The following is a 19295-nucleotide window of genomic DNA, read 5'->3' on the forward strand; positions in this document are numbered from 1 at the left end:
AGACGTCGCCCATCGGGAACACTTCTCTTCCATGAGTTGCTGCAGAAGTGGACGGAGAGAGGGCCTCTGATCTGGAGAGCATCGTCTCCTTGCCCCGTGTGCGGAGGAAGTGAGAGTGTGTGTGTGGGGGGGGGGGGGGGGGCACTGAGAGACCCTTCAATGCCTTCTTAGACTTCTTAGTTTGGGAACCTTCTAGTGGTCAAGAGTGGCATTCAGAGCCTCTCTCTCTGATTGGAACAGCCTAGTTTATTTATAGACTGCCGACAGTCCTGCGCTATAGAGTGTGTGTGTGTGTGTGTGTGTGTGTCTGGGTGTGTGTATTGGGCTCCATTGGTTTGATTCAGAGGGGATGTGAAGGAGGGGTGGGGGGGGGGATGCTTTTCTGCTGCACATGTGCCCCTGAACCACAAGACTGGCGCGGGGGTCACCTCCAGGTTAGCCCCCTTCAAAGAAACGTCTCCATTGGCTGCGGCCCACCATAACAAGGGAGTGAAACTCGAAACCCTCCCCCGGATAACACACCACACCGACCAGTCCCGGGCCCTACACCCCCCCCCCCCCCCCCCCCACACCCCTAGTCTGTCTCCCTCCCTCTCCTCTCCCACAGCCATTGTCAACCACGACCAGGCCGTCTGCTAGAGTCAGGTCAGCCGGTGAGGACCACGCCCCCACTAAGCTAGACACACACGCAAAAACATATAACCCCTGCCCCATCCCGACTCTGTTGCTGCCTTCAAGTCCTCCTGGTACATCTCTATATCCTTGTTGTGAATATGTCAATGCAATAACAGTAGTTTAATTCCGGTGATCAAGTTTAGAGATCACAGGCCGTACATTATTGTGCAGGAGTCAGTCTATATTTGTTGTACTTTTTGGTGCTTAAAGCAAATACCTCAGACTCAACTACAAAAGAGAGTCGTCTGCTAAACAGGTGCAGCACTCTCAGCCCTATAAATTGTAATATTTATGAATAGTCAGGCAGCACGATAGCCAATTAATGCATTCTGCAGCTAATATATGCATGGGCCTTCATGAATATTAACTAGGCCGTACTGACACCAGACAGCACCGCAACAAACATATTTACCAAACAGGGGCCCTTGAATAAACAAAAAAATTGTATTTTTCCCATTTAAATAATGAGAAAACACAAAATCTGTTTTGGGCTTTGTCACATCAGCCAAAGGCAAAACCGGATTTGTCTAAAAAAAAATCATTATCTATTCCTATTTTTGGTCGAACCAAAAACAAGTGTTTAAAATGTTTGATCCTTAACCTTCCTTTACATATTATTAATATATATAGATAGTCGGATAATGTGCCGCTCTGAGAGCTCCAGACTTCCCTGTTTTTATTTAAACACAGAAGTCTGAGTGTATCTGGCATTTTAACACATTCTGCTCTCGTTCAAGGTAAGAGTCGTGGTATGTCTGGCCGCTCCTGAAGGCACCCTGTCTGTCCCGCCCCCGGAGCTCTCTGATTGGCTGCGGCGGCGGCCCGTCGGCGTGTGGGCGTGGCCTGGTCCCGCGGTGTGTGCGCGCTCTCTACAGTGGAGGAAGGACAGCTGCGCTCAGCCGCGGAGGAAGCAACGGAATAAAAACCCAACTCTACAATGCGTTATCCCCGGGCGACGGCTCGTCCCCGACCCTCCTTCTAGTTACTCTGCGAGCCGCTCCGAGGCCAACATGGCGTGAGGGGGGAAACAAACCGTGCGTGGAAATAAGTGTCGAAACTGTCGGGAGTTACTCGTCGCGGCGGACTCTGCTGCCGCTGCCTGGAAGTTTTCTGTTGTTTTCCAGTCGTGGGGCCCCGACGGTGGCGGCGGCGGCGGCGGCGGCTCTCACCCCGGAGCGGTGTCCCGGTCTGCCCAGCCCCATGCAAAACCTAACGGCCCCTGGCGGCCCCGGCAACTCCAATGTCACCTGCTCCTGCAACTGCACCGCTTCCCAGCCACAGGGAATGGAGATATGTGAGTACCGTACCAATACGAGTGTGTTGCGTTTGGGTGCTCCTGGCCGTGAAAACCCACCTACCGGGGTACCCTAGGCGTAATCCGGTGGATGTGCAGCTCCAGTGTGGGCGACACCACATCAGACCGAGTCGTCATGAAGAGGGGCTGCTGTTGACTAGTTGTGGGCCGGTCTCCACCCGGGACCGAGTGGTTCGGGTCTGATGCAGACTGGAGGGGGGTTCAGACCACGTATTGGGTTTAGTGTCTTCAGTCTGGTCTTTAGTGGACCCCACAACCCTCTGCACTGAGTTTACAGTGGTTCATAAACTTTAGATCCCGTTATAGCAAAGTTACATAGTTCTATAGTGTGACATAATTATATAGTGTGACATTGTTTTATAGTGTGACATAGTTCTATAGTGTGACATAGTTATATAGTGTGACATAATTATATAGTGTGACATAGTTCTATAGTGTGACATAGTTATATAGTGTGACATAGTTATATAGTCGCTACATTGTTCTATAGTGTGACATAGTTATATAGTCGCTACATAGTTCTATAGTGTGACATAATTATATCGTGTGACATAATTATATAGAGTGACATAGTTCTATAGTGTGACATAATTATATAGAGTGACATAGTTCTATAGTGTGACATAATTATATAGAGTGACATAGTTCTATAGTGTGACATAATTATATAGTGTGACATAGTTCTATAGTGTGACATAATTATATAGTGTTAGATAGTTCTATAGTGTGACATATTGTTATAGTGTTACATAGTTCTATAGTGTTACACAGTTATATAGTGTGACATATTGTTATTGTGTTACTTAGTTATATAGTGTTACATAGTTCTATAGTGTTACACAGTTATATAGTGTGACATATTGTTATCGTGTTACATAGTTATATAGTGTTACATAGTTCTATAGTGTGACATATTGTTAGTGTTACATAGTTCTATAGTGTTACAGTTATATAGTGTGACATATTGTTATTGTGTTACATAGTTATATAATGTTACATAGTTCTATAGTGTGACATAGTTATATAGTGTTACATAGTTCTATAGTGTGACATAGTTCTATAGTGTTACACAGTTATATAGTGTGACATAGTTATATAATGTTACATAGTTCTATAGTGTGACATATTGTTAGAGTGTTACATAGTTCTATAGTGTTACACAGTTTTATATAGTGTGACATATTGTTATCGTGTTACATAGTTATATAGTGTTACATAGTTCTATAGTGTGACATAGTTCTATAGTGTTACATAGTTCTAGTTTTGTTACATAGTTCTCATCCCGTTACATAGTTGTAGTTCCGTTACATAGTTCTAGTTTAGTTACATCGCTGTAGTTCCGTTACATAGTTGTAGTCCCGTTACATAGTTCTAGTTTTGTTACATAGTTGTAGTTCCGTTACATAGTTGTAGTCCCGTTACATAGTTCTAGTTTTGTTACATAGTTGTAGTTCCGTTACATTGTTCTAGTTTTGTTACATAGTTCTCGTTCCGTTACATCGCTGTAGTTCCGTTACATAGTTGTAGTTCCGTTAGATAGTTGTAGTCCCGTTACATAGTTCTAGTTTTGTTACATAGTTGTAGTTCCGTTACATAGTTGTAGTTCCGTTACATAGTTGTAGTCCCGTTACATAGTTCTAGTTTTGTTACATAGTTGTAGTTCCGTTACATAGTTGTAGTTCCGTTACATAGTTCTAGTTTTGTTACATAGTTGTCGTTCCGTTACATAGTTGTAGTTCCGTTACATAGTTGTAGTTCCGTTACATAGTTGTCGTCCCGTTACATAGTTCTAGTTTTGTTACATAGTTGTAGTTCCGTTACATAGTTGTAGTTCCGTTACATAGTTGTCATCCCGTTACATAGTTCTAGTTTTGTTACATAGTTGTAGTTCCGTTACATAGTTCTCGTTCCGTTACATAGTTCTAGTTTTGTTACATAGTTGTAGTTCCGTTACATAGTTCTAGTTTTGTTACATAGTTGTAGTTCCGTTACATAGTTCTCGTTCCGTTACATAGTTCTAGTTTTGTTACATAGTTGTAGTTCCGTTACATAGTTCTCGTTCCGTTACATAGTTCTAGTTTTGTTACATAGTTGTAGTTCCGTTACATAGTTGTAGTTCCGTGACATAGTTGTAGTTCCGTTACATAGTTGTCATCCCGTTACATAGTTCTAGTTTTGTTACATAGTTGTAGTTCCGTTACATAGTTGTAGTTCCGTTACATAGTTGTAGTCCCGTTACATAGTTCTAGTTCCGTTACATAGTTGTAGTTCCGTTACATAGTTCTAGTTTTGTTACATAGTTGTCGTTCCGTTACATAGTTGTAGTTCCGTTACATAGTTGTAGTTCCGTTACATAGTTGTCGTCCCGTTACATAGTTCTAGTTTTGTTTCATAGTTGTAGTTCTGTTACATTGTTGTAGTTCCGTTACATAGTTGTCATCCCGTTACATAGTTCTAGTTTTGTTACATAGTTGTAGTTCCGTTACATAGTTCTCGTTCCGTTACATAGTTCTAGTTTTGTTACATAGTTGTAGTTCCGTTACATAGTTGTAGTTCCGTTACATAGTTGTCGTCCCGTTACATAGTTATAGTTTTGTTACATAGTTGTAGTTCCGTTACATAGTTCTCGTTCCGTTACATAGTTCTAGTTTTGTTACATAGTTGTAGTTCCGTTACATAGTTCTAGTTTTGTTACATAGTTGTAGTTCCGTGACATAGTTGTAGTTCCGTTACATAGTTCTAGTTTTGTTACATAGTTGTAGTTCCGTTACATAGTTCTCGTTCCGTTACATAGTTCTAGTTTTGTTACATAGTTGTAGTTCCGTTACATAGTTCTCGTTCCGTTACATAGTTCTAGTTTTGTTACATAGTTGTAGTTCCGTTATAGTTGTAGTTCCGTTACATAGTTGTCGTCCCGTTACATAGTTCTAGTTTTGTTACATAGTTGTAGTTCCGTTACATAGTTGTAGTTCCGTTACATAGTTGTAGTTCCGTTACATAGTTGTCGTCCCGTTACATAGTTCTAGTTTTGTTACATAGTTGTAGTTCCGTTACATAGTTGTAGTTCCGTTACATAGTTCTCGTTCCGTTACCTAGTTGTCACTACGGTACATAGTGGTGCTGCAACATTGAGTTGTATTTTTAGAGCCGTACCGCGTACAAACTGACATTTCCAGCTTCTCTACTTCCCTCTGAACGAGAGACTGGGACTTTCTCCTTTTCTGTTTCTCCTTGCTGCACTTTTTCACAGACGGTTTTCGATCAAAAGGCTTAAAAAAAGAAATACATATATGTATATATATGTATATATTAATACTGGCAGCCGAATAGGCCTGCCGGGCTGTGTGCACATGCTCCGAGGGATCACCACAGAGGGTTAAATAGTTTGCCTGTCAGCACAGACAGGAAACGCTCGAATGGTATGTTATGTCTGTCCGCCTCCTGCAGCCCAGAGAGGAACTATCATTATCAGCTCGGCCCGAACACTGCCGCCAGATCCACTGCAGATGTTCCTCTTTATGACTGAAGACACACAGGGGGAGCAGACAGACAGACAGTGTGTGTACCCAAGTCTGACAGATCAGCAGGCAGACGGAAGACAAATAAACTCGAGACGGGCACACAGCAGACAGACGGGTATAGATTCGCAAACCAGACGAATAGGCCCAGCGAGACAAACGGAGGACAGACAGATCCGAAAGCCAGACGCATTGACGGACACACAGACAGACGGGCTGCAGACAGACGGACAGGGTTACAGGGATGTGTAATTTCCATCGGGGGGGCCTGAGCCGAGTGAGGTGAAGGCAGGATATTAGATGTAGACTTGGCAGCCGAGCGGGGTTTCTGCTGACACCACATTTAGAGAGAGGGGGGGGGGGAGAGAGGGAGAGGTAGAGTCGCAGACAAAACTAGTGTTCTACCGTCAGTTTTTTTGTCTGTTTTTGTGTGTTTGTGGCATCATCGTATCGCCAGCCAGGGGGAAAAACAAACAACCTCTCCACCATCGTCAGGCATGAACGGGTGTGCATCCACAGAAACACTGATACAGCAGAGAGAGACTAATTAGATAATCCAGCAGGGAGCTGCATGAGACTTCAGACAAGCAGAGCTGCGGAAAGACCCCCCCCCCCCAAAGTCAAATAATGGTGTATTTTAAGTGCATAATGAACGCCGCGCTGCAGTTCACTTAATGCACGCGTCTCAGCGAGATGCCGCTCGTGGTATTTTCGATGTATTTTTCCTCCGCGGTCGGATTGAAAAGCTCAATTCACAAGTGGTTGGAAATGGCCGTGTCCTCTACTGTCGCGGCCGCCTGGCTCTGAAAAGGGCTCTTGTTTGTCGGCCCGTGTTGTCATGCAGACTCGGCAAAGGCTGAATAATGTAGCTCATGCTTTGATGATTTTCTGTGGCTGAAGAAAAGAGCTACAGTCTGCCGGTTTTCCCCTCCTTTTCAAAGCGGAACGGGGCCGTCTTGCTGGTGTGTTTCCTCTTCATTCAGGGGGGGGGGGGATCGAAAGGGGCCGCGGGGAAAAAAACACAGAGAGGGGAAATCACAGTGCAGACCGTGTGTCACGGCGCTAGGGAATCGAACACTTGCTGGAGATTCACGTCGGAGCATTTTTGAAAGCGGGAGAGACTCGCAACAAGTGTGTGTGTGTGTGTGTGTGTGTGTGTGTGTGTGTGTGTGTGTGTGTGTGTGTGTGTGTGTGTGTGTGTGTGTGTGTGTGTGTGTGTGTGTGTGTGTGTGTGTGTGTGTGTGTGTGTGTGTGTGTGTGTGTGTGTGTGTGTGTGTGTGTGTGTGTGTGTGTGGGTCTCAGACTCACGGGGCTTATCGGGTCTCACAGGTGTGGCGTTTAACAGACCGGAGTTCACGTGAAGTCCCGAGGTCAACGGCGTCATAAAGAACGTTGCTGCGTTTTGTTCAACCTGCAGTTAAAAGCCTATTTTTTTCTCTCACATTTTTAACCCTCGTTGATTTTTGATTGTTGCATGAAGTCGTCGGTGTCTGTTCCTGCAGGCCGACACCGAGGCAACCGCACGAGGTCATTTCTCCCGCTTCTTGCTTGTGTTCGTTCGAGAGGCGTCACCGTGCTGGTGGTGCAGTCGAGTTGTCATGTGGTTTAATTAAACATGAAATGTTTAAGAACATTGGCATTTTGTATCGACGAAAACAAAATGTTGTGTATCGCATTGGGACGCTGGATGACAAAAATGTAGTCGATGCCATTCCCAGTGAAATCTAACGCTTTTCCATTCGCAATTCAATAAGTAAGAAAGGAAAACACGACCATTCCATTCCATCAGGATAATGTTTTATTTTACCTTTTGCCGAATACTCTTCTTTCTTTTTTTTACTGAGCAGAGGCTGAACTCATCACGGTGTTCTGGCAGAACCGTTCTGCCACCAGTCACTCGGCTCTCCTCCGGCTGGTTTCAACATGTTGTTCACGATGTGGCATCATCGGCCAAACCGCACCAACCCCGCGTCGGGACGGTGTCGTTTTTGCTTCTTCTTTCGATACCTGTGCCCAAACGATGCCTGAAGCGATACTTTAAAAAATTGCACAAAACGACGATTGACAATGACGACATTAAAAACCTCTTCGCCCACATTCCCTGTAGAAGCCGTTCTCATGGTCGCACTAGCTCGTCGCTCGTAGCTCGTAGCTAGCAATTATGTTGTTGCATTTGCTGCACGTCGCATTATTAAAATCTTTTTTGGAGAAATAAAGCCACACCTTTGGCCGTTAACCTTTTATAGCTAGCTACTGAAGCTATAGAACAACCCTAACCCCACGGGCTACGCATGCATGCCTCCTTCCTAGCTACGCATGCCTCCTTCCTGGCTACGCATGCCTCCTTCCTGGCTACGCATGCCTCCTTCCTGGCTACGCATGCCTCCTTCCTGGCTACGCATGCCTCCTTCCTGGCTACGCATGCCTCCTTCCTGGCTACGCATGCACGCCTCCTTCCTGGCTACGCATGCCTCCTTCCTGGCTACGCATGCCTCCTTCCCACCGCGCATGCTTCCTGGCTACGCATGCCTCCTTCCTGGCTACGCATGCACGCCTCCTTCCTGGCTACGCATGCCTCCTTCCTGGCTACGCATGCCTCCTTCCTAGCTATGCATGCCTCCTTCCTGGCTATGCATGCCTCCTTCCTGGCTACGCATGCCTCCTTCCTGGCTACGCATGCCTCCTTCCTGGCTACGCATGCCTCCTTCCTGGCTATGCATGCCTCCTTCCTGGCTATGCATGCCTCCTTCCTGGCTACGCATGCCTCCTTCCTGGCTACGCATGCCTCCTTCCTGGCTACGCACGCCTCCTTCCTGGCTACGCATACCTCCTTCCTGGCTACGCATGCCTCCTTCATGGCTACGCATGCCTCCTTCCTGGCTACGCATGCATGCCTCCTTCCTAGCTACGCATGCCTCCTTCCTAGCTACGCATGCATGCCTCCTTCCTGGCTACGCATGCCTCCTTCCTGGCTACGCATGCATGTCTCCTTCCTGGCTACGCATGCATGCCTCCTTCCTGGCTACGCATGCATGCCTCCTTCCTAGCTACGCATGCATGCCTCCTTCCTGGCTAGGCATGCATGCCTCCTTCCTGGCTAGGCATGTATGCCTCCTTCCTGGCTAGGCATGCATGCCTCCTTCCTAGCTACGCATGCATGCCTCCTTCCTGGCTAGGCATGCATGCCTCCTTCCTAGCTACGCATGCATGCCTCCTTCCTGGCTACGCATGCATGCCTCCTTCCTAGCTACGCATGCATGCCTCCTTCCTAGCTACGCATGCACGCCTTCCTGGCTACGAATGCACGCCTCCCCAGATCAGCCTGGGTGCACGTGCCTGTGCAGCTGCAGTCAGCCAGCCCTGGCTGTAATCTTGTGGTTGGAGGTGGCGGGGGTGGGCAGGGGGTGGGGGGGGGGGTCTTCCATGAACTTCCCTGAGGGCAAAACACGCATGCCTGGCTACTTGTTGACTCTAAAGCGCACACATAGGCGCACTGGCGCGTTTCCACCCCATATATATATATATATATATATATGCAGCCGCTCTCCGGCTCAGCCAATATTTACCCGGCCGTCTCTCCCGCCAGACAACCAATCCAATCTCTCACTAAGCTCTTTGTTATTTGTTTGGGGTTTTGTTTTGCCTCTTTTTCTTTTTTTCCCTCCCATGTTTGGCTTGTTTGTGGAGATGTTGTTCGGTCTGAAATGCGTTCTTTTATTTTATTATTAATGATTTTAAATAATTAGCCCTGGTTTAATAAAAAAGAGTCTGAAAAGAGGTTCTGAGACGTTGGCGAAGACAACCAAACAACATGTAAAGATCTTTTTGTTTCCCCTTCCTGCCAGACGGATTTATTTTCCCTTCCTTTTTTGCGATCACTGCTCCTGTAATTAATTTCACAGGGAATTTTTACACTCTGTGATTTTTGTGAGCTGAGGGGTCACGGCCGTGAACAGGGGGGCTCACCGCTAAGAAAGAGCTCCTTGTTTCATCACCTGAGTCGTGGTGGTTGTGATCACCGTGGGGGGTTCTGCTGGCTCAGGTGACTTTAACACATATTCTGGTATCGAGAAGTGCACTGCAAACATATCCATGTGGTGAAGTCCTCCATTGCATCAATACTGCACACTAGCAGCAACATATTGCTCTTAACTCGCCATTTAGTCAGCGTTATTTTTATCGGGGGGGGAAACACCAGTAAAGTTTCATTTATTCTGCATGTGATAGTTAATTAGTTTGACTCTTTTAATTTTTGCAAGGCTTTTGGATCGCATTGTGTTGTGATTCTGGTTGAGTCATTTCCCCTGATGTGATGTTAAGAAGGTCACATTCTTCTTCATGATATTATTATCCTCCAGACGGGGAAAACTTCAGACGATGAACGCAAACGAAACATTTGGTCGTTCACTTAAAACAACACATTTATGAATAATTCTCTTGTCGTCTGGTCAGAAGTGTGGATGGGTGGAAGCTGTGTGGTTGATGTGTGACTTCCTGTGTTTGTTTGGGCTCTTTGTCTCTGTGCTCCTGAGTCCTCGCACCGGGATGTTCAGCTATATATATATATATATATATTTACTATACATATATATATATATTTACTTTCCATATATAAATATATATATATGTATGTATGTCTATATATTCATATATATATATATTTACTATACATATATATATATGTATGTCTATATATTTATATATATATATTTACTATACATATATATGTATATATATTTACTCTACATATATATTTATGTATGTGTATATATGTATATATATATTTACTATACATATGTATTTATATATATATATTTACTATACATATAAAAATATAAATATTTATATATATGTATTTACTTTACATTTATATATATATGTATGTGTATATATTTATATATATATTTACTATACATATATATATGTATGTATATATATATATATTTACTATAAATATATATGTATGTGTATATATTTATGTATATATATTTACTATACATTTATAAATATACATGTATAGTAAATATATTTGTATATATATATATATAGTCAAGTTAGCGGAGAGAGGATTGGTCATGGCCTCTTTTCATCTTTCTTATTCATGGGGTCGTTTTCGTTCTGCCTTCAATCAGCTCGGCCTCCGTTGACGTTCTCCTCTCGCGTGTTTCTGACAACCTCCTTGAAGCCAGGTGCATTGTGGGAAAGCCCCGATCAAGTTCAGGCCACCACTTTTCCGAAGTCCAAAGGAACGAGACCCCGTTAGACCTCCAACTCTTCCCGGAGCACTCGGGACCTCGTCACCGGCTGCCGGGACACACACACACGCACACACACACACACACCTTAGTCAACATCTATTTACACACAGTCTGACTGCTTGAGATGCTGAAGAGTCCCAGTGGATGACTCCGCGCCGCTGTCAGGAGAGGGATCCTCCTCTGTTCTCTCCTGAAGGTTTCTTCCCCTTTTTTCCCCGTGAAAGTTTTCGGGGAGTTTCTCCTGATCTGATGTGAGGTCAAAGGGGAGGGGAGGTTCTCATCTGTGATGAATGCGGGCCCTAGTCTCTCTCTCTCCCTCTACCTCTCTACCTCCCCCTCTTCACCCCCCCCCCCTCCCTCCCTGTGAAACAAAGCAGCGATTATCGCTCTGAAATTACAAACGCTGTTTTTTGTTGTTGCATCGAGACAAAACGGGAGAGGGAAAAAAAAGAATAGAGCAGAAATGCCGCCCGCTGTTTGTCATATGTTTTGGGTAATCCGTTTGTTTATGTGTGCAGGAACACCCAGACTGTGGAATAAAGACGCGTCTCCTCGAGTGGTTTTTCAGGATTTTCTTTGGATTTTGAAGAGGCTTATGTGGGGAAGTTTCCTAACGGGTGTCACGGAGGGGGGGCATTTAAATACTCAAGGAAATGACATGCGCTCATAACCATTTTCATACCATGCACAAAGAAAGGAAATACTTTGCATGACTTTCAAATTGTCTCCTGCAGAAGTTTCAGTTTGCAGTTGAGAGTTTCTCTCAGGATTACTGAAGTTGTAAAGGCTCCTCTGTGTCAATGACAACTTGCTAATAGTTCACCTTGGAAGGAAGAGTCAGACAGATGTGCTTTTTGTTGTCAAAGCATCATCATCATCATCATCATCATCATGCTTCATCATCATGCTTCATTTAGCCTGAATATAGCCGGAGTGACTGCACGTTGCCTCCCACGGCTAACTGCTGCAAATAAAACACTTTGACTGGGTGACGACAGAAAGAAGGAATGCATTGTGGTCCCTCAGGTTATGAATAATCCAGAGTTTTAATTCTGAATATTACATCATGTTCCAGGGTAGTTTTATTGTAACGTCACTGCAGAATATGGGTATATGTGTGTATATATATATACATTGAGATAGAAACACCTTTAACTTCTTGGCCTGTTCTGGCGTGTGAATCAGGAGTCGCCCCCTGGTGGTCAGTTGAGCTAATGCAGCTTTAACACATGAAGCATATACTTCTATACAACCAGAGGAGTCGCCCCCTGGTGGTCAGGAGAGAGAATGCAGCTTTAACACATGAAGCATAGACTTCTATACAACCAGAGGAGTCACCCCCCGGTGGTCAGTTGAGCAAATGCAGCTTTAACACATGAAGAATAGACTTCTATACAACCAGAGGAGTCGCCCCCTGGTGGTCAGTAGAGAGAATGCAGCTTTAACACATGACGCATATACTTCTATACAACCAGAGGAGTCGCCCCCTGGTGGTCAGGAGAGAGAATGCAGCTTTAACACATGAAGCATAGACTTCTATACAACCAGAGGAGTCACCCCCCGGTGGTCAGTTGAGCAAATGCAGCTTTAACACATGAAGAATAGACTTCTATACAACCAGAGGAGTCGCCCCCTGGTGGTCAGTAGAGAGAATGCAGCTTTAACACATAAATCATAGACTTCTATACAACCAGAGGAGTCGCCCCCTAGTGGTCAGTAGAGAGAATGCAGCTTTAACACATGAAGCATAGACTTTTATACAACCAGAGGAGTCGCCCCCTAGTGGTCAGTAGAGAGAATGCAGCTTTAACACATGAAGCATAGACTTCTATACAACCAGAGGAGTCGCCCCCGGTGGTCAGCCGAGAGAATGCATCTTACACAAGCTGCTGAAGGTTTGTATACTCATACTAAAACCAGTGTATCTCCTCAACCACAAGGGCTATTTGAATAACTTACGAACTCAGAATTTAGAATAAAGAAAACACTTGTGAGATGAGTTAAGATGTGTATTTACCGGTTTAAGTGCTCCTGGTTCAAGGTTTTGGAGGATAGGATTCAATTAGCTGAGACTCAAACCGACCTCACGTGCCGACTTAACGCCTCATAACGCCTCTTCTGTTACCTGCACAGGAAGCTGGGGGTCATTTAGAGGTCAGCGTGGCGTGTGTGGATGAAGTCGTATGGAGAACACTTGTTTGGCCTCGTGCCGATGCGTCGTCCGACTCCTGCAGCGCTCGGCGGAACAAAGCGTTACTCTCATTATTTTAAACATTTTAACCCAGTTTAACCTCCGGCCTGAAGTCACGTTCGTAAAGACCGTGTGTGGGCGTCAGAAAGTGGAGGAGGGGGAGGGGGAGGGGGATCTGGCCTCCCTCCCTTTCCATCCAGACACCGCGAGTCAGACAGCGGTGTCTGATACCTCCCGCCCCCCCACACTGCCCCCCCTCACCCTCCTCCCCTTCTTCTCCCCTCAGCAGCCACCAGCTGACCCCAATTAGGCACAGGGCCTGCTGTATTGTCTGGCCGCGGGAGGACACACACACACACACACACAAACACACACAAACACACACATAGACACACACACACACACAAACACACACAGACTCACACACACACACACAGACTCAGACAGGGGTTCAGAGGGAGATAAAACTGTCTAGTCTGGTCTGGCCTGCCTCTTTGACTCCCAACCCCCCAACCACAACACAGCATCTCTCCTCTCCCCTTCTCCTTTTCTTCTCCTCCTTCCTTATTCCCTTCATTCAGACTCATTAGAAGTCCCAGATGGATTACATTACATTTAATTTAGCTGACGCTTTCATCCTAAGCGGTGAAGTGTCTTGCTCAAGGACACATCGACATGAGCTCGCACAACGGGGATTGAACCGCCGATCCTCCGAGTGAACCGATGCTAGCCACTCAGCCAGTTTCCCTCGCGACTGTATCTCTCTATTGACCTCCAGGGGGCGACTCCTCTGGTTGTATAGAAGTCCATGCTTCATGTGTTAAACTGAAGGCACTACAAGCTCTCTAGTGGGACAATATGGTACGACAAGCTCTCTAGTGGGGCGATATGGTACTACAGGCTCTCTAGTGGGGCAATATGGTCCTACAAGCTCTCTAGTGGGGCGATATGGTACTACAGGCTCTCTAGTGGGGCGATATGGTACTACAAGCTCTCTAGTGGGGCAATATGGTCCTACAAGCTCTCTAGTGGGGCAATATGATACTACAGGCTCTCTAGTGGGGCAATATGGTACTACAAGCTCTCTAGTGGGGTAATATGGTACTACAAGCTCTCTAGTGGGGCAATATGATACTACAGGCTCTCTAGTGGGGTAATATGGTACTACAGGCTCTCTAGTGGGGCAATATGGTACTACAAGCTCTCTAGTGGGACAATATGGTACTACAGGCTCTCTAGTGGGGCAATATGGTACTACAAGCTCTCTAGTGGGGTAATATGGTACTACAAGCTCTCTAGTGGGGCAATATGGTACTACAAGCTCTCTAGTGGGGTAATATGGTACCACAAGCCTCTAGTGGGGTAATATGGTACTACAAGCTCTCTAGTGGGGCAATATGGTACTACAGGCTCTCTAGTGGGGCAATATGGTACTACAGGCTCTCTAGTGGGGCACTATGGTACTACAAGCTCTCTAGTGGGGCAATATGGTACCACAAGCTCTCTAGTGGGGCAATATGGTACCACAAGCCTCTAGTGGGGCAACATGGTACTACAGGCCTCTAGTGGGGCAACATGGTACTACAGGCTCTCTAGTGGGGCACATGGTACCACAAGCCTCTAGTGGGGCAATATGGTACTACAAGCTCTCTAGTGGGGCAATATGGTACCACAAGCTCTCTAGTGGGGCAATATGGTACCACAGGCCTCTAGTGGGGCAATATGGTACTACAAGCTCTCTAGTGGGGCAATATGGTACCACAAGCTCTCTAGTGGGGCAATATGGTACTACAAGCCTCTAGTGGGGCAATATGGTACTACAAGCCTCTAGTGGGGCAATATGGTACCACAAGCTCTCTAGTGGGGCAATATGGTACTACAAGCCTCTAGTGGGGCAATATGGCACACAAGCTCTCTAGTGGGGTAATATGGTACCACAAGCTCTCTAGTGGGGCAATATGGTACTACAAGCTCTCTAGTGGGGTAACATGGTACTACAAGCTCTCTAGTGGGGTAATATGGTACTACAAGCTCTCTAGTGGGGCAATATGGTACTACAAGCTCTCTAGTGGGGTAATATGGTACTACAAGCCTCTAGTGGGGCACTATGGTACTACAGGCTCTCTAGTGGGGTAATATGGTACGACAAGCTCTCTAGTGGGGTAACATGGTACTACAGGCTCTCTAGTGGGGCACTATGGTACTACAGGCTCTCCAGTGGGGTAACATGGTACTACAGGCTCTCTAGTGGGGTAACATGGTACTACAGGCTCTCTAGTGGGGTAATATGGTACTACAAGCTCTCCAGTGGGGTAACATGGTACTACAGGCTCTCTAGTGGGGTAATATGGTACGACAAGCTCTCTAGTGGGGTAATATGGTACTACAAGCTCTCTAGTGGGGTAATACTCCCAGCTTTCTGCTGGAAACCTGCCGTGGCTCCTCGGGGCTCCACGCCGCATGGAGATCCTGCATGTGAATTATTAATATAGGTCACAGTCGCAGCAGTCGGCTCGGGTCCGGGTGCCGTCCCGACGCCGTCGCAGCATGCCCCCCCCCCCCATGCTCACCCACAGCCCTTCCCCATCTGTCAGCCGGATTAACCCGAGACAGATCACTCCGCGCCAGGTGAGCCCTTCGAGCGATGCCTTTTCACCTGGGAACTCCAAATCCTTCCGACGGAATACAAATGCGAGTCAAAGGCTCCGACGTCGTCGGGTATCGTCCAAAACAATCTTGCGGCGTCTGCTATGGATTCATTCCGTAAATACTTAGCCCCCCGCCGGCTGCGCGCTGCACCCTGGGCCGCTCATTTACAGCAATCACATTTTCACCAGGCGGGAATCGTAATGGGAAGAGTTTACGGTTCCTCGTGAGAAACCGGCTTCCCATGATGAGGTGTGTGTGTATGTGTGTGTCGCTAAGTGTGCGACGCCTCCGGTTGCGCTCGGCCTTCGTCTCAAACCGTTTCCCCCTCGTCGAGTCGGAAGCTTCTTTTCATTCTGCGCTGACTCGCCGCCAGCTGAACTCCCAGAGTGGAGAGATGAAGGAGGGGGGGGTGGAGGGAAGGATGAAGGAAGGTGGCGTGGGTGGATTGATGGGGAGGAGGGAAGTGGGGAGGAGGGGAGAGAAGGAAACAAAGATATGCCAGCGGGGAAGAAGAGGAGAAGAAGAGTTGAACTTGGAAGGAAACATTTTCGTGAAACACATAAAGAAGATCTTTGTGTGATGTCATCACACACACACACACACACACTCACACACACAACAATGAAAATAAACATATGAAGGAAAAGAAGTCCGATAAGTCCGGGCTGGGCCATCCCGTCTGCGATGGTGGATGTTTTATTAAGGCACAGGTCCTTTTAGTCTGGTTTACGGTGATGTCATGTCTGAACCAGGTGGTTTTAGCTGTTCTATTTACCCTCAGTCATTACATCCTCATTTATCTAAAATCACGTTGTGTAAATATGCTGTGAACGCACCGACCGGTCAACCCTCCAGCGTCGGAAACACACGAGGGAACAACTGCCCCTAGGAAATATAAGAAGTTGCCCCTGATGTCACCAGAGAGGCCGAACACGCCCCATAGTCATGATCATTTAATAGTGTTTCATGTGTTCTTTGTTGTGTGTGTCTTATCTGTGTTACCTGAACTAGGTAGGTACACAACAAAATCTCTAAAAATAATTTGGAATAAAAAAATATATAAGTTATAATTGTTAATGTAATAATAAATAACCACAAATAAATAAGAAATAAATTGAATATGATCGTCTGATTCATGTTTTTTTTTGTTGTAAAATAAATCTTAAACACTTTGAATCTGTAGACTACTGCCTAATAGTCCAATTATTTCCTAATAGTCTTATTGTTGCCTAATAGTCTTATTATTGCCTAATAGTCCTAGTATTGTCTAATAGTCCTATTATTGCCTAATAGTCTTATTGTTGCCATTTTTATGACAATTGTTTACATACTGTAAGCCTAAATAAGTATATTTATTATTTTTAAACAAAGGTTAAATGTTTTTTCACAAGTTTCAAAACGTTGCCCCCAATTTCTTTTTAAATGCCCCTGGCTGTCCGGCAGTGGGGGGAAAAAATATCCCCTAAAAAATATATAAATGTCCTTCCCTAACTCTAGAGTCACGGCGGCAATTTAGATTCAATTAGTTTCTTTTAAGAAGGGAGAAACTTTTCCAACCGGCCATCCAAAGATGTAGAAAACCTCCAAATCCTGCGAGGAGACGGACGGAGGAGACGTAGTAAGGAGCGGAGCTGTGTGGACGGAGGAGACGCTGCCGGGGGGTCGTCCTTTGAGAAGCGTCCCCGCGGCGTCTAGACTGCGCCCCGTGTGTGCTGCAGACACACGCCATCGATTCCACACACAGTGTGTGTTACAAGGTCATGTGTGGAGGAGGAGGAGGAGGAGGAGGAGACTGTTGGTGTGTCGTCCATATGCTCCATCCTCTCCACCGTGGCTCTACAGACACAGGACATGGGGAACCCTCCATGACCTCAAGGCCCAGGGTTCAAAATTAGCTTTTTTTACTTTTATATTATTACATAATAGCAAGAAATCCTCACATTGCAGAACTTCTTTTTTTTTAAATTTGTTTTTTACATATTTCTATGTAAAAAAGCCTTTTTTTAGAATATTATATATTATTAAGTCCTCGATGGAAACTGAGCAATCGTTGCTAAAAGTAGGGAGGACTCGAAATGCCAATAATCATTAAAAAAGGACAAAAATATAGAGCTTATGAATTAGATTTTTGTGATTGTTGATATCAGGTGAATTAATCGAGGCTTCTTTAATGCACGGAGGAGTTCAGAATGTAATGTTTTTACAGGATCTGTTCATTACTTTACATTTAGCTGACTTACAATCATGTTACTTTCATACAACTCAGAGTTAAGTTTTTTGCTCGAGGACACTAGGGCGGGGATTGACCTGACAACCCCCTGATTGAAAGACGGCCCGGCTCACCACTGACTGACCCACGGTGAAGCTTTTTTAGAATATTATATATCATAAATTTCTCAATGGAAACTGCACAATCGGAGCTAAAAGTAGGGAGGTCTAAAAAAAAACCATCATTTAGTTCAGTGTAACGCATTTACAACTAGAACGGGCACTCGGTAGAGCGCATACCTTCACATATCACAAGATTGGGCATTGAATTATGAACATGTTGGCATTAGTTGCATGCCAATTGGATAAAAATTCACCGTGCTATGGTAAAAATAAGATTTTGACCTTTTCATGACCTTAACCTTTGACCAGATTGATCCCAAAATCTATTCAAATGGTCCCCGGATAATAACCAATCATCCCACCAAATTTCATGCGATTCGGTTTTAAACTTTTTGTGTTATGCGAGGAACACGCATATAAATAAATAAATACACTGCGATCAAAACCTAACCTTCACATTTTCAATGCGAAGGTAATGACAATAAACATGAACAGGGAACAAATAAAGACATATTAAATTAGATTTTTGTGATTGTTGATCTCGGGCGAATTAATCGTGGCTTCTTAGTTGCACTGAGAAGTTCAGCATTTCACGTTTTTACAGGATCTGTTTGGAGGATACGGTTTATTTGGAGCAACATTTCGAGTGAGACGTGGACATATTTGAATGGAATCTCACCGTTTCAAGCTTAGTCTCGGTTTTGTTTTGTGAGGAAACGTCACGTGATGACGCGTGAGGCCCGTCGGAAATATAACATTTGGGTTTTCCCTGATTCTGTTCGCTCTCACCACCGGATGGAATAAGTCACATCTTCTCTTGATATCTGACAAATATAATTGCCATAAAAACAATTGACTGAATTGCACTATAAGTGGTTCATCAATTGGTGTACCGGCCCTTTAAATGTCTTCGATGGCGGTGAAGGAGCCCAGAGGACTGGATTTTATTCTTCTTCATCTTTTCATGTGTGTGTGTGTGTGTGTGTGTGTGAGCTGCTCTACACATTTAACTATCCTCCCCTCAGTTTGAACCCCTTTCAATTCCCCCTCCTCCTCCTCCTCTTCTTCTTCCTCCCTCCTCCTCCACCACCACCCCAGGTCTATTTATACCTCCATCTTTACACCACCAGTATTACTTAGAGAGCCCCCCCTGCTCCTCCTCCTTCTTCTTCTTCTTCTTCTTCTTCGCCCGCGGTCACGGCCAAGGGGAGAAACAAAAGTTTATATATTTAAATATAAATATGCACTGATGCTTTCCTCTGACTGTCTTTCTTTTCCTCTCTTCTTTCCTGTGTAATCCTGCCTCTGAGGCCTCTTTGGGGGGGGGTCGCCCTGTGTGTGTGTGTGTGTGTGTGTGT

At 45.3% G+C, this 19295-nt stretch overlaps 1 protein-coding gene across 2 annotated transcripts in view; it reads left to right on the forward strand.

The window, feature by feature from the left end:
* Window positions 1-591: 591 nt before the first annotated feature.
* LOC130205886 (low-density lipoprotein receptor class A domain-containing protein 4-like) overlaps window positions 592-19295 on the forward strand; it is a 45259-nt gene continuing 26555 nt past the window's right edge. The window contains exons 1-2 of one of the 2 annotated variants that reach the window (XM_056433404.1): window positions 592-653; window positions 1413-1969. In XM_056433404.1, coding sequence (XP_056289379.1) covers window positions 1876-1969 — 94 coding nt within the window. In that variant the 5' untranslated portion in view covers window positions 592-653; window positions 1413-1875. Of the gene's footprint in view, window positions 654-1409; window positions 1970-19295 lie in introns of those variants that run through there. The other variant, XM_056433405.1, reaches the window with a different exon arrangement.

This window comes from Pseudoliparis swirei, chromosome 16 (genome assembly GCF_029220125.1).
Source record: "Pseudoliparis swirei isolate HS2019 ecotype Mariana Trench chromosome 16, NWPU_hadal_v1, whole genome shotgun sequence".
NCBI lineage: Eukaryota > Metazoa > Chordata > Actinopteri > Perciformes > Liparidae > Pseudoliparis > Pseudoliparis swirei.